The sequence below is a fragment of the Cygnus olor genome, chromosome 4 (assembly GCF_009769625.2).
Source record: "Cygnus olor isolate bCygOlo1 chromosome 4, bCygOlo1.pri.v2, whole genome shotgun sequence".
NCBI lineage: Eukaryota > Metazoa > Chordata > Aves > Anseriformes > Anatidae > Cygnus > Cygnus olor.
In genome coordinates this window covers 20805350-20821414 of record NC_049172.1, presented here as the reverse complement: position 1 = coordinate 20821414, position 16065 = coordinate 20805350, and the positions used below count along the sequence as shown (strand labels likewise).

Genomic DNA, 16065 nt, shown 5'->3' with positions numbered 1-16065 from the left:
CAGTCCAGAAATTTGTGGCAACAAATCCTACAGGAGAACATGGCCCTGAACACACAAAAACTTGTTTTTGTGGTTTTCTGCCCTTTTGCTCTCTGGTTACTGTGTGCTGCTGAATAGCATTAATATTTAAAAGAACAGTGCTTTCACAAACACTGGATTCATGCGAATTATCTTTAGAGAACCCCAGAGTCCTCCCATCACAGTTATGCATTTTCTGCTGTGTTGCTGGGGCACAAGGAAAAAAAAAAGAGATCTTTCGGAAAATGGACTCTATACAGCAGTACAGTCAGGTCAAAAAGGCAATTCTAAGCAATACCCTGAATATGCCAACATTTGGGTCGCTTTGCCTCTCCTTTGGGCTGGAAGAGAGAGGCATTACGGACTGTCAGAAGCTGACATTGCTTGAGAGGAATTAAGGTTGCGTAGGAGGTATAAGTCCAGAGAGGGCAGTAGGGCAAGCAGAGCTACTTTCAGAGGTGTTTTGCAGTGGTTTGATCACTGGGACACTCAGTAAAGAGAATTTGCCTGTGTCATGCATTTCAGCCTGTGTGAGCTCATACTGCTGAGATGCAATACTGGGATACAGGGAAAAGCAAACATCTTGCAAAATAAGCTGACCAAGAGACTTGGCATTGCAGCGGGAGTTGCAATAGGCAATTACGAGTAACGTAGTATTGCAACAGATGAAATATCATGAAATATCATGACTTTGGCTTTGTCCAATTTAGGATACCAAACATCTCCTATTTGCTCTTTCTATTTAGGCCAAGATTTGCTGAAAATAGGCCTTCAGTGACTGCACAGACAGCCTACTTTTGGGAATCTGATGCTTATGAATACTGCCAAAGCAGCTGACAAGCTTGAAGATAGACACACAATTTACATGCTGAAATGATAGGTGACTCATTTCTAAAGGATTTACCTCTAGCCCAGTTTCTTCTGCTGCAGTGGCCATTACAACCTTTCACCATATAAATTTACACATCTTCAGCTCTGGCTGAGCACGTGCCTATTAGCAGGTCCATGTAATGTGGTCTCACGCCTCATATGACATCTGCCTAGCTGGGATTTTAGTCAATGAAATTCCTGCAGTCAGTAGCATAAGACACAGTTGCTCAAATGCGTTCTTCTGCTTGATGTCCTGGGTGCTACCAGCAGCAAAACATGAGCTTTTAGGCACCTCCAAGGCTGGAGACAACGTAGCACTCCTCTGTGGTATTTGCTAGTATTTCAGGACCAAACTGGAACTTCACGGCTAAATTGTCCTCTGACACTTGAGTCTGGGAAAAGACTGGCTCCAAAGCCATCTTTTGGTAAGGACACATTTGGAAACACAAGGCCAGTCATAACTAAATTGAGAAACGATGCCTTGCAGTTTAGTTTGGGTGGATGATTGCTCATAACCAATGACTAATATAATGACTTTGCCTCTTTTTTTCCTCTTCAGATACTGACATCAGATTATAATTTTCTCAGATATCATTCCTCAGAATTACTCAAAAATAATTTTCATTGACAGCATCAACCTCTTGGGGATCTGAGATATTTTAGTTTCTCTGATATCTCTATCTTTACTATTTCTAAATTGTCAAGGGATGAGTGTGAAATAAAAGACTATAGAAGCATCAAGAATTAGAAATGGTTTTTGGCCACTAAGTGTTGGTCTTCAAGCATGCAGTTCATCGACAGTAACATTGAAAATTCAGGCTGCCTAAATTAGATATCAAGAGTTTGCATGTTTTTTTGTTGTTGTTTTGGCTTTTTTTTGTTGTTGTTTGTTTCTTTGTGTGTTGTTTTGCTTGTTTGTTTGCTTGTTTTTCCCTGTAGTGAGCAGGACTTCAGATTGGATTTTCAATGTTCAGGCTTGTTAAAATTCCAAAATACTGGCCCTGAAGACCCTGTAGTAAATTACATTTTGTCCTGGTAGAGGCCAGGACAGCTGGTAAATTTTCTCATTTAAATATAATGGGAAAGGATATTTGAAAGGATTTGAAGCCAGACAAAGGGAATGTTAAGTTTTTTCGTGGTACAAATAGATGAGCTGTATTGCTGAGATTTAACGTTAAATACCTTTCTGCACAGTTTTATATGACACTAAACCTTTATTTAAAAACCTTAACTTCTGGAGCTGGAATAAGGAGTTCTTTCGCAGTGATATATAGATTCTTCTTTATCTATCTGACATGGAGACTTGAACCTCTGCCAGCTTTAAATTGCATTTCTAAACATTGATTTAACAGTTGGACACTCCATGTCATAACAAAAATGTTTGAAAACTTTCCAGACTAGCTCCGTGGTCTGGAAAATGTTGTGTTTAAATGGCAAAAGGTTGGGTTTGGAGGCTTTTTTCCCCTTTCTCTCATTGCAGTATTTAGAAAAGATGTCACTGCACTTCAGCTGAAGCTGTTGCATATGCTGCTGAAAAATGAGACCGTTTGAGGGTATGGGGTTACATCACCCTCCAGGCTGAGTGCTGTAAAGCTTTGACTTTTGTGGTACCACCAGGAGGCTCTTGCGCTCCTCTGGGGCTTCAGCATCTGCTGGGGTGGCAATGCTTCAGACAGGAAACCTGGGTGTGAGACCATGCATTGCACCTCCAATATGGCATTAGCTATTGTGTTTTACAAAGCAATCAAATATTCAGAGGATATGTAACTTTTCCCCCAGGAATGCCTCAAAGAGCAGAAAATACCAGATAAACCCACTGTGTTCGTCTCTGAAGTGAGACCGTGCTGTCATGAATAAAGCAGGAAAATGTCCCTACGAGCCAAGTGCTTACCACGAGAGCTCTCAGCACAAGCAGTGGCTGGGACACCCAGCACGGTGGTAATTTTTTCTCCTCTGCTCCTGGGGCTAGGACAGCCCAGCTGAATTCTGCCCACACGTGGGCTTTGCTGTGTTTGTGCTGGGCTCACAGATACAGCAGTGATGGCTGGGTATTCACACCCAGCGCCCCTTCTGCTCTGTGTCCCTCTGCGCTGGGGGTTAGATTTTCTAGATTTTGTGCTGGGGATCACTTCCCCAGTCAAATGCCTTTTTAAGAATTAAAGCTTTAAAGTAATAAATCTAGAATTTTTAGAAGGGATTACATGCTTACTATGGAATTAGAAAATGTCTCAAAACTCATATGTGGAAAATTTAATAAATAAATACTATTGCATTTGGAGCAACTTCTGTTTACTCCTGTTACATCTGGACCCCCCTACTCAAAAGGTAACATGTAGGAGCTTGGTAAACTGTAAGGGCATTTAAGGGAAAGTGATCCTGCTCTTTTGGTTTTGGTAGCCCTCTGTAGACTGTTATACCTACTCAGTACATAATTATACATACTCAGTGCAGTTACTTCAGTAGTTAAAAATGTCTGTAGTCTGTAGAAACAGGTCTTCTCATAAATTTTTAGAAGAACATTCTTTTATAATTTCTATTTCCAACTATTTGCATTGCTGTTAAGTCACTTGGGTGACCCAATAAAATTAGGCTTTTTTGAGGGGTATTCCAAAATACTGTATCTAGTCTGCACCTCCAGTCCTTTGAGTCTGTAAGGCAATATTGCCACCCTTAGATCTTCTTGCTCGTCAGTAATGTAGAAATGCTCTAGCTTTTCAATCTTTTCCATCTTGGTTTGACTCTTCCTTCCCTTTCCTGAGAACTGTGGCTTTTCTCCTGGGACACCATCAGCTGCGTTGCACGGAACGAGCGTGACCAGGCACCCGTGCGTTGGGATGAAGGAGACAGCCTGGCTGGGAGCCCACAGAGTGACTCAGCTGCCACTGCCCTGCCCTGTCTCTGGCTGTATTCAGTACAGCTCTTCTAACATACGGTCCTCTCGTCTGCAGTTGCATAAGTCAACATTTGCATACTGCTTAAGTAGCATTGTTGGAAGGTCAAGAAGCAAGGAAGGTGGATACCTTGCATGGGACTTGGTCTGGCTGCACAGCTGGAACATTTATTTCCACATGGCTCCCTCAACGGACAGCCTAAGGATATACTCATATTTTTTTAAAGAGGCTCATTATTATACACCCCTAGGGATTTCAGCACTCTAACACCCAAAAAAACAGGAATGGCAAGGCCAAGTCCCTCCAGGTGAATGGCTCAAACCTAGAGCAGCTGTGACCTCTGATGAGTTAATGATGAAGAAAGACAACAGTGCTCACTGCAGGCCACCAAAAGATGCTTAGCTTTCAGCTGGATTTTGCTGCCCCACAATGAAAGTAGATTGCTTTCATTTCCCAGCTACTGCTTTCCAGGTTAAAAACAAACAAACACTGGGGGAGGATGGTTAGTTATTCTTTGACTTTGGTCAGTGACATAGTCTACTGCATTGCTCTGTGAACCCTTTGGCACAACAGAGGCTAGAGGTGGGCAGGAGGAAGGAGCAGTCAGTGGAGGAGGAGATGCTCCACAAGCCAGCACTGTCCCTGAAGGTAATGTCTGGTGGAATATTATCCCCAGTGACAACTCAGTCTTTTCCTTTCCCAGGATATGCAAACTGCTATGCCCTAAGAAAATTCATTTCCTTAAGTGATTAGTAATATACTTGTAATTCTTGTCTGTATTTCAGAACTGTAGTGTATGAAAAAGCCATCCTATGGAGTATGGAGTGTTTAGATGTAAAGATACACCATTAACTAGTAGTAATTTTTGACATACTGACCTGGCCAGTAGTACATGAAAACGTTCTTTTTTTCTTTTGTCATTGTGACCCACAAAGGCTCCGATCCATTCCACCAGAGAGGCAGCAGGCTTTCTTTATTCACGCCAATATCGAAAGATACATTAGTCTTTGGGTCCCACATGTAGTTTCCAATCATCTGATGGACCTCACAGTGGCGACCTTCAGGGAGAGACAAAAAAAAAAAAGAGCATAGTCTGGTTTGTGTTCTCCAGCAGAAGGATGCCACCAGCTGCCACTTGCTTAAGACCACCCAGCTGAAAAGATGTGAATTGAACTGAGGAAAGCCTTACTGTGTAACTACTCGTATGGTTTTCTAGACTCGGCTACCTTTCATTGAGGTCCTCTAGGTAGCAGTCTATGTCCCCCAGTTTGGCCACCTAAAAGCTAGTTTTGGAAGCTGTGTTCCCTTCACAATCAATAAAGACACACCTCCAGAAAGCAATTCATGCCATCCCAAAACTGGCATCTAATGTATCTGGGAGGAGTTCTCTGGAGGAGCATATGGCTCTCTATTAACTGCACAGAGAGATTGTGTAATTAGCTCAGCCTGAGACAGCCAAATCTCAGAGGCCTGAAGCCGGAAGAGACGGATCCAACGGATCCATGGCCCACACAACACACCGTGCACAGTCCACATGAACCGACTGCTGTTGTGCCACACCAACAGGCTGCTGTAGTGCCACACGCGGGGCTGGTGTCTGGCTCCCTCTCCGCCTGCAACGTCTGCCAAGTCCGAGGCTATTTTAAGTCAGCCGCCCACGTTCAGCCCCTGAGGGCTGTGGGAAGCAGTCTGCAAACAGGAAGGGATAAAAGCACGATCTGGAAATACAGAACGGATTTTGGGAAACTTGCATTTCCCCTCTCCTTCACCTAACACTTAGCGTACGCTGCACAGTGCAGACACTTAAAAAAAAAAAAAAAAGAAGTGTAGCAGCACTCAGAACAGGGTCAAAATAATAAAAAGCAAGGCCACAGGCCTTCAAGTGGCCTAAAAGCTGAGTCTGCCTTGCAGCTTGCAGGGCATAGCTGGGTTAAGCTGCCCTCTCCGTCCTTGCTCTGTGCTGCCCTGCCACACAAGGTATGCCATGAGACTTGTTCTGTCACGAGAACTATGCAAGAGGCCCTGTGCTTCTGGCATATACCTTAGGTGCAAGCCACATGTACGCAGGAGATTGGGCCAGAAGGTCCAAAGGTGCGACCAGGCTGAGGCTCTCCCTAACTATCTGTTGGAAGGATCCCCCTCTCCTCTTTGAAAAAAACCCATGGGCCACACTGGTTTTCCACATACAAGCTAGAGAGATGTTTTGTTGTCATTGCCAGAAGAGAAGATACAGTATTTCAAGAGTTAACCTGCAGGAGAGTTAATAAAAATCGAAAAAGAAATGTTGAAGATTAAGTTGTACTGGAAGTTCACAATTTCCTCGTCTTAAAAAGCAGCGGCTGATGTATGTGTGAGACACTGTCATCATTACCCAGTGAGTCATGATATTGCAGGCATCCAGATAACAGACTTTGATTACTGTGAGAACAAGTGTGGTGAGCAGAACTGAAATAACCTCAGGATGCTTGTTTTAAAAAGGCATCGTTTTGAGCAGAGGACTCCATATACTTTGTGTACATGTGACCTTGAAAAGGATTTTGAAAATCTCCTTCCCTGCTATGAAGTATTTCAATTATGCAGAACATTTCCTCCTCCCCAGAGGAGTAGTCCCAGTTTGTGGCAGTCACTATACGCCATATTAAAACAAACAGGCTTAATTTAAGAAAACTGGTGGACTAGAGGGGAAGTAATCTGTCCTCCTTAGTCTGCCAAGAGCTTTCTTCATTGTAAGTCTAAAAAGAGCTAGTAGGAATCCTCTGTAGTGCATCAAAAATGCAACCTTCCTACTTAGACGACAACCCTGTCTCTTCAGGCCCTTGAAATCCGTGTACTCCTGAACATATATCAACCTGCTAAACTGCAGGGCAGGCAACTACTGCCAGCCTGGGAAACCTGCAGGTCAGTGCTGAAGCTGTTAGGTCACCTATCTCCATTTGATGTACAGTGCAGTTTTCATATAAAAGCAATAAGCTCCAGCTGCTTTTGATGTCAGCTCCCTATAGGATTTATGGACTCCTGTCAGTTTGCTCACCTCTTTAAGGAACAGAGCAGAGATTGTTCTTTGTAGTGTTGTTGGGAAGTTTAAGTATATATGTGCAATAATACAGAGGACAGTAGTCTTCTGATCACCACATTAGACAAGTCCGTTCTTCTGTAGACTCCAACCCTTTTTATATTGAAAAAGAAGCCTACAAGTCTATAAGGCATCAATTTTCATTTTAGACATCACTTTAAGAGAAATGTGATTCAGTCGCTATTTTGTAAAAATATGCAGTGTGAGCTGGACTCCAAAGCACTTCTATATGCTGATAGCTGTGCTCCTGGAGAAACCCTACAGCAATAAGCAATTGTGATATGCACACAGCACAGAGCATAGAAAGATTCCAACTGACCATAGCTTATTGTAAGAGAAGGTATAAATATTTTTCAAGTCCACAGGGCCAGGAGGGAACATCAGATGAGCAGATGTGACCATATAATGTTGCCTAAAGCCATTGACCTTGCCTGAAGCCTGTGTCCCAGGAAGACCTTGGACCTCCTTAGAAGACATCAGTAACCAACAAATCAATATCTTCCTTGGGTTGCTCTTCCCAATATTTATCATCTCTAAGCACTGTTGAGAAAGTATGCTTAATTTGATTTTTGTCCTGTGTTAATAATCTTCAGCCATGGCTTTTCCATGCCTTGCTCACTAGATTAAAATCCCCGCAATAGCTGGCATTTCTCTCCCTGAAGACACCTATACACAGCATTAAGGTCACTTCTCAAACTTCTTTTGGGTCACCTGTGCAGCCTGAGTCCTTTGCATCCTCTGTTGCATGTTATTTCCTCCAGCCTGAGAAGACAACCTCTGGTGATCTCCTTTTTATGATTGTCAAAATATCAACTTGATATTAGAGAGTCACCATAGCATGATGAATTTATTACTACTTCCATTATGGCAACTTTCCTCCGTATTCAAACATTAGAGTTTCAAAAGTAGAAACAGGGCAAAATGCAAATGCAGTAAAAATAAAAAATAAAAAAATCCCCTCCTCAAGCAACAGAGAAAAACAAAGAGGGTATAGTTCCCAGGAGTACGATAACTGCTGCATCCTTCTGGAAGAGAGCCAGCAAAAGCATTTGCACATCTTTGTGCTGCAACTCACTTGCACACTACACTTTTTCCATCATTAGCTTTGTCTAACCCCCTTTCCCATGTCTCCAGGCACTTCTGTCAGCATTCAAATGAATCTATGTAAAACAAAGATTAAAAACAAAACAAAACAAGAACAACAACAACAACAACAAACACACACAACATGCAACTGGTTGGCTGCGCAGAACAACAGCGCAGCAAACACTGGTGGCTGTGTACCCTACATCAACTGCAGGTGAGATTTGGAAAGCAGAGCGTGTGCTCCTGTAGCATTTGCCCACTTCTGAATGGGCTCTACCTGGTCTCAGTGCTCCACCTCTCAGCATGGTATTTCAGTGGCTGCAAGCACAGTGCGTGGGATCTCCAGTAGGCATGATAAATCATACAGAGACCACCTGCATCTAAATCTGCCAGAGACAATGCTCTTCTGAGATTCTCAATGATCCTTTCTTTGAAAGAGAGGCAGCATGGGACAGATGTGTGAAGCTGTACCTGGTGCCCCGGGCAACAAAAGAGAGGTAACTCATCTCTGCATTGAGCCAACTAAATTTACGAGAACCCATGTTGTATATATTAGCCTGCACCGCAAAGGTACCATAATCTGTACCCAAGTGGTATCCAGCTAAAGAGAAACCTAAGAACCTACATACGCGTGAATGTACTATTTAATGTTATATGCATTTTGTGTGGGTGCCATGAGGCCTTACCTCCCATGTCCTGTCATGATGTCCCCACCCCTTGGGAATTAACTAGAGCTAGGAAGGGGATGAGGCAAGCACGGGCTGCCATGGGGCTATAGAGTCAGGGGTGGAGTTAAGTTCCTCCACGCAAACAGGTGTGCACAGGTACTGTGAGCTGCTGCAGCAGAGCAGAAGATACCTCCCCAAGCTCCGTGCCAGGGGAGAAGTAAATAATGGCTCATAATGTCCGTTGGTGGCTAACCCTAAAATCACACCAGTGCAGAGATGAGTGATTAGGAATTCAGTGCTTTTGGAAGTTGTCCTGGACAGGCAGGTCAGACTGCCCGGTATCTCACAGCGTTGCACAGAGACTAGAGATACCTGATGTGTCATTACTGCTCTCATGAAATGAACAGGCAAATGGGACCACACCACTTAATCCAGTGGAGGAACTTGTCTGAGCAGGCCAGAGGAGCACATTTAGATTCTTTACTTCCTCACCACAACTAGAAGATAAAGGGAAAAAGACTTTCAACCAGTCCTGCCAGGACTAGTCAACTTGGAAGGTTATTTTTTTCCTTACGCACATCTGGGCCTCTACAGCTTGACTGGACATGTGACATCCTCGAAACATTTTGGTTCCACCAAGTTGTTGGGTTACTTGGGTAGGTTTTAAAAGCCTGAGTGAGACATGCAGCTCCCCTTCTCCCTGCTCATTTATCAGATCCTCGCTGTGCCTAGCTCTGTCTGCTTCAATTTATGCCTTGCTCTGCTCTTTCCCTGCTGGGTCTCATTTGCCCAGCTTTGCATGGAAACAAGATCACAGGGAAGAAAAAAGAAACCCTGGTTCAACCCTAACTTGGCCGGGAGAGGACCAGGGCTCATGCGCAGACAGAGGAAGCCCTTGTCTGGATGACTTGGCCCTACCATCTGCAGGCCCCCAGGCAAAAAAAGTGTCCTGAAGATGTGAACAGACAATATATGTTCCCAGAAGAGCTTGTTGGCAACGTCCTTACAATCTTTTATGGCCTGCAGTACCAGACTGATCCAAAGCAGAAACACCTTACCCTACATGAGGTGAGAATTTGCCACCCAGTTAGGATCACACCAAAAAGCACAGAAAAATCTGCTATACACAGATTATTTATTTATTTATTTTGAAGGGGTTTTGTTGAACTGTATCTCCTGTGCCTTAGCAGCCACAGCTCCAAGTGGTACAGAGGAGCTGGCCAAAATGATGTGCAGAGCAGCTGTGTGTACCATTAGGGAAGGAACAAGCCTCTGGCAGTCCTCTCTTCATCAGTTTTCTGTCCTTTTCATTTTGGGCAGAGAGTTACCTCGATATATGAATGTCCTCTTACTGCTGCTAATAGCTGGTAGCAGGCACGCTTTATGGGCAGTGAGGTTTTAGCTAGCATGCAACTAAAAACCTCTGTGTTGCAATTTGCAGCACGTGAGCTTGTTCTAGGGAAAACTTTCTGTTATTCATTTTGGAAGTGTTACTATTTTTTTTTTAGTTGGTAAAAAGCAAATACAGATTTTTTTTGCAACATTTTGTGTATGTGTGAAAGGGAAAAATCTTGGCACTCACAGCCTTTCTGAGCAAACAATGCGAGATGAAGAACTTGAATGAAAAGCCCTCCCGGTTCCCATCCCTTCAGCTTGTCCTTGCTGGGATAATGCTCATTCTCTGCCAGCTAATACTATTACCACAGACTTCTTGACACTCTTTTTATTCCCAATGTGCAATTTTTGGGAATAGAAAGCCACCAAATCCAAGAAAAAGAAGAGACTTGATTTAAGAACTGTGTACCACCAATAGACTTCTCTCATCTCTGCTGCTGCTGGCATCTATGGTGGCTAAAAGAGGAACAAAGATCAGAAATCCAATTTCCTTGTCCTTCATGTTTCTCCTTGTGTCCTCCTGGCTTTTCTCTTGGCTTGGGCAGTGAAGTTGAGATCGCTTCATTTCATTGGTACTGATAATCAACTTCCCTGTTGTACTCCTACCCCTGCAATTTTTATGCCTCAGACAATATCTGGGCATTGCTGATGTAGTTACAAATAGGTCCTCTGCATTGTTTCATTTAGTACCATACGATAGATTTTAATTTAAAAAGTTTTAAAGAAAAACAAGAATAAAACTAGTCTCTACAAAAGTGAAACACTCACATTCCCCAGCACCCTGGCACTGAGCACAGCGAGGGCTGTGGCAGGGTTGTGGCCAGGTTCACGTTTTGCTGGGGTTCACCACATCACCCACTGGTGGAGTTCAAAGGGCATGCTCCTAATGGGGGAAGTTAATAATTAAGCAGGGCAATCCCCATCCTACAGCTGCCATGCACAGCCATGACGGTGTGACGCCCAGAGAGGTGCCGGATGGGGCTTCCTGCATGGAGACCCACGGTGCCATGCCAGGAGGCTGGTAAGCCAGGAGACGAGCAAACAAGAAATGTGCATATTTGCCATGGTGAGCAGTCCACGTGGTGTGCTGACAGCTCGGTGTACACCGGGATTTGCTGTGCTTGGGGGAAGATGGGAGCTGACCGAAGCACGATGATGTTGGGACAGTCCTGTGAAGGCCTTGGGCCTCATCCTGGTGCTCAGAGCTGAGACTCTCCCAGCTCCACGTCCTCCTCTGTCCCACAAGCTTCACGGGGCCTCACAGCCTCCCTACCAAGACCAGGTCCTCCCTAAAGTGGTGTGTGGAGGCCCCTGGCCCGCTCCTCTCCGAGCGCTCCCCTCCCACCCACCTCCACCAGAAGGATCTCCCTCTGCTCCCCGTGGAGGCCAAGAGAAACACGGCCCCTGCACAGCCGCCCGAAGGCCTGCCAGAAAAGACTGCATTTGTTGTTGGGATCTTGGAAAGCAAATCCTCCCCCCGGCTCCCTGCTCAGATGTGGTGCTGATGTTTACGCTGGCTGGGCCCAGCAGGTGGGGGGCCTGCAGGTTGTGCATGCCCAACCGGGGGGACTTCATGGGGCCTGCGGGGCCAGGGTCCCCAGCAGGTCCCCAGTGCCTGCGGGTGCCTTTGAGACTCCTCAGCATAAGCAGCTTTTCTCGAGAGAGATGGCACGCACGGCCCTGAGCAGTAATTCCCGCTTGCAGCGGTTGCAGAGGGAGACCTCAGACTTTCCGTTTGCTTTGGCTTGAGACCGCCCTGCAGAAACACGCCAAGGCAGAGGAAGGGAAGCACTAAACACTCCCAGTGGGATAAAATCCTGGGGTGGCTTGTGATCTTAATTCCTTTCTTTGCAAAACAAACAACACATGGTGTGGCTAAGTGAGCCTTTCGGGTTAGACATATCTGGATTTCTTCTCTCCTCAGCTGCCAAACCCACATCTAGCCCCACGAAGCTCCCTCCAATATGTCATCAGTAACAGCTTTTACCTACCTCACCATTTTATACAACGCCTTTCTTCCAAGTGCCTTTCTTCCCTAACACAGTCCTACCTCTCCCAGGTGAGTCCCCTACATACGCGTGGATTTAAGGCCATACAAGCACCAAATTTGTCTTTCGGTTTACTCAACAATCTTATTTCAGAGTGCCATTGAACTTTTAGAAAGAGCTCAGGCATTTATAGAGCTTTTGTCACTCCAATAAAATCTGCCTTGAAAAAGCCTTTACCTTAAAGGATCACTTTTCCTATAGTATTTTCTATTCACAGCTTTGTTCACTGATCTGAAGGGTGTTTGCCCAGAAGCAGGGATGTCTCTGTTGCCAGAGTGCTTTCCTGCCGTGCTTGTTTCTCATCTGGAATCACAGATCTCTGTGATATTAGGGGAAAAAACATCAAGTCCACAACTTCAGTATCATAAATGGAGAACAGTGAGTTAGGGCATGAGGTAGGATCCAGCCTAGCAGCTCAGCTCCTTAGGAAACAACCCAGCCACTCAAGAACCAGTCTTTGTACCACTGTGGAAGCCAAAACTAAGGAAAATGGCATGAATGAAGTTGTTACAGAAGATTGCTTTTCAAAGTTTAGGACATTGAGTCAGTACATCCTTGAGCTACCATGCACACCACCTGATATTTGTCATAAAATAACATGTCAGACTGGGTGTCAGAGAGATTGCTTTGCTCCAGCAGTAACCTGGGTATTGCTTGGTGCTGTCTTTAAGCAAATAGTGTTTGTCTTTCACGTTGCCTTCACAGAATCACAGAATGGTTGAGTTTTGTGCTGAATTGCTGCAATGCCCAGCACCGGCACGCTGGGTGCTACCACCCATCCCTGCTCCACGTCCTGGTGTCTGCTCCCCTCCTGATCCTGGGGGACCCAGTGGGGAGGGCAGCTGTGGTGAGGCCATGGGGTCAGGGCATGGTCCTGTGCTTCACAGCAGGACAGGATCTTTTCCCTGTGCTCCAAATCACTCTCTGACTTTACACAAAGAAGCCTAGCCATTGATGTTGGTCTCCTTTCTGTGCTCTGCTTTCCTTTCTCGTAATTGCTGAGGAAGCAGAGGAAGGACAAAGATCTCCTGGCTGGCCTTGGGCTTTCTGCATCACTCCGGGAAGCCTCAGAAAACACCTGCTTGCAGGTTAACAGCAGCAGAAGAATTAAGGAGACCTAACGTATTACGGTGAGGATTAACACTGAATGCTACTGTCTTTGAATGACTCAAGTCTGAGGATTAACAGTACAGGTTTTTTTCTGTTAACTCTTAATATAAATATAAATATATATCTATTAATATAAACACAGAGCCTGGCAGGGCTCTGTGGCTTAATTCCACTTAATAGCTGAAAACTCTGGCTTTAGCCTTGGTGATTTTCCTCCTGTATCCACCATTCCCTGAATCCACCGCTTCGGGCAACTCATAACCCTCCTGGTTTCACCACCTGGTTTCAAACCAGCTGCAGGGAGCTCTGTGCTCATCCAGCATCACCATGCTGCACTGTGTGAACCTGGAAAAACATCTCCCTCTCCAAGTTTCCCTTCCCAACATCTATCCGTCTTGTTTTACCTAGACTGTCAGCATTGTATTACCTACGTTGGGTGCTTTCTCCCACTGCACCTGTGCTTCACCTAGCAAATACTGTCAGCAAAACAGGGTGTGCTACACATCAGTGGTTGTTAGTTGTTTTTAGATCCATGCCACTTCTTTGTCATCAGTTACGGTTGCATCTCTTGGTTATACCTTTGAAACACTCAGTAAACTCTTGCTCTTTCTTGTGAATATTAAACTCCATTAGGTTGCCCTCTTGGAAACATCAGTAGAGTCTAATGGAATGACTAAATGATCCTGCAGACAGTCAGACAGCTGCACTGCGTGCTGGTGCTTGCTTGTTGCCTATTGCAGATGAAAGCTGCCTCTGGGCAGGGCTGGCAGGGGCAGTTTGGCATCTTCAGTGAGATGTGATGGGCAGAGGCTGCTGCCCACATGCCCCAAACCAGGACCTCCGGCTGCAACTCTGGGCAGGAGGAGGAGGTGAGCTGAGGTCTGAGGGGACCAACCCATCCTGATGGTGGTGGTAAGCAATAAGCAGAGCCCATGTCCTCATCCAAAGCCACCAAAGCAAGGGAGGACATCCCCCATAACAACTAAGGCCCATGTGGCACTAAGAAACAGCCGTCAGCACGCCTGGATGTGCAGTTCCACAGGAGCTTGTGAATGAGCAGGGAAAAAAGGGACGGGAGTGCTTATCGTGCTGCGAGATACAGTGAACAAATCTGGGGCGGGAATGTGCAGAAGGGGCTAGACATTTCTTACGCTGATTTAGCTGAATAAAAGCCAATATGCTATGAAAGCACTCTTAGAGATGCTAAGATACGACAATCTGGAGGTCAAAAGTGAGTTTCTTAACAGCTCGCGATACAGCGGTTTAGGACAAGACATGAAGAATAGCCTGTCCTTGTAGCCCCTGATTTCCCAGAACAAACTGGTAACATTTAAGTCCTGCACGTCCCAGTTCCTAAGGAAAGCAAACCCAGTTACAGGCACTCCTCAGCGGAGATGCACAAACTGCTGTGTCTGATGTGGGGACAAATTGATCACACACAGCCTGAGCACGTGGCTTCACAGCCACCAACACCAACCTGCCTCCTGCCCCAGCCCCACCACCACCCAAAATGCGACATCTCCTCCTGCAGACCCTGTACTGTGGTTTTGGGGTGGGCAGGACACTGCCAGGACACAGCCACAGGGTACACCTACACCCCAACGGCTCAGGTGCAGCCTCAGATCTTCCTTTGGGCTTGTTTGTCACCCAAACCTAGCCCTCGATTTCTTCCTGACCTGTTTAACACTGCTGTGGCTCATGCAATATAAAGGTTAATTATTATTTGCAGCTCATTTGTACTTGCAACAGAGATCCTTGTCACGAAGGCCAGGAGACTTATGAAAAGGTTTTGTCTCGCAGACTGTCTCATTGCTTCTGGCTAGAAACTCCAGTACCCTAAAACGTGAGAAGCCTACAAGTCACGTTTCATCACCTACACCAAATCTCCTTCCTGAGCACTAAACGGGATGTTTTCAAAGCTCTTCAAAGGGCTGATGATGGGCTTCACTCTGCACGTATGCACCCAACAGGTGTGACGATTAATCGCAGTAAAGGGAGAAAGCAGTCACTCCCTGTGCTCTTCAACAACTTCACCCAAAGGCTTTTCGCTATATGAAGTGTTCAGCTGGTGTGCCTGCATACATTTACAGAAAAAGGTCCACAGTGGAGTGCCACCTCTATTTGCTGTAGTGAAATCTGCCCTGCATTCATGCCTTCCCACTGCCATGAAAAAAACCTGGCAGCTTTCTACTTAAAAAAAAAAAAAAAAAAAAAAAAAAAAAGAGTTAATTGAGAGATGAAATTAGCATCGAAAAGGTATTCCTCTCTCAAAATCAAGATAGAGAGGGAAGGGTTAAGCGGTTTCAAAACAAGCTGGGCACAACTGATGTCAGATTTTGTCTTACAATGGCATCTCTCTGCCTTCCCAGCAAGCAGTATATGAACTGCTGGGCTTTGTATTGTTCTGTGGACAGCAGAAGACGCCACATATCGAGGAGAGAGCAGCTTTTCTCACTGTTCGCAGTTAGCTGTAAGGTCTTGTTTGTTAAATAACTACGGAGGAAAAATCCCATCTGAAACTCCAGAAAAAAAAAAATAAAATCCGTTTTTTGTGTGCTTCAGTTTTGTCTCCAGGCTGCCTTTATCTTATACAAACAGCAAATCTGTACTCTGCACCTTCCTAGTACCACAGTAATTATGTATGGCCCCAGTCAGGTTAAAAGAAAATCAGCATGGTGAAAATTACGTCTCTTCTCCCACTTTTCTGGAAACCTCTCCTGGGCATTCAGAAAGAGAGAGACAGTAGAAGAGCAAAACCAAAAATTCCTAAGGGCTTTCTATTTTATTTTTTTTTTCTGGATTACAGTTATAATAACTTTGGGCAAAGTTAGGGCAGGAACCCGTGACAGCAGAAAGTCAGCAGAGTGCAAGTGGAAATGTGATGCTGAACTTTCTAAAACAGACCT

At 45.1% G+C, this 16065-nt stretch overlaps 1 protein-coding gene across 1 annotated transcript in view; it reads right to left on the bottom strand.

The window, feature by feature from the left end:
• The window catches only part of ENPP6 (ectonucleotide pyrophosphatase/phosphodiesterase 6), a 32196-nt gene that overhangs the window by 15121 nt on the left and 1010 nt on the right, over positions 1-16065 (bottom strand). Inside the window, exon 2 of the mRNA XM_040554712.1 lies at positions 4658-4837. Coding sequence (XP_040410646.1) covers positions 4658-4837 — 180 coding nt within the window. The remainder of the gene's footprint in view (positions 1-4657; positions 4838-16065) is intronic.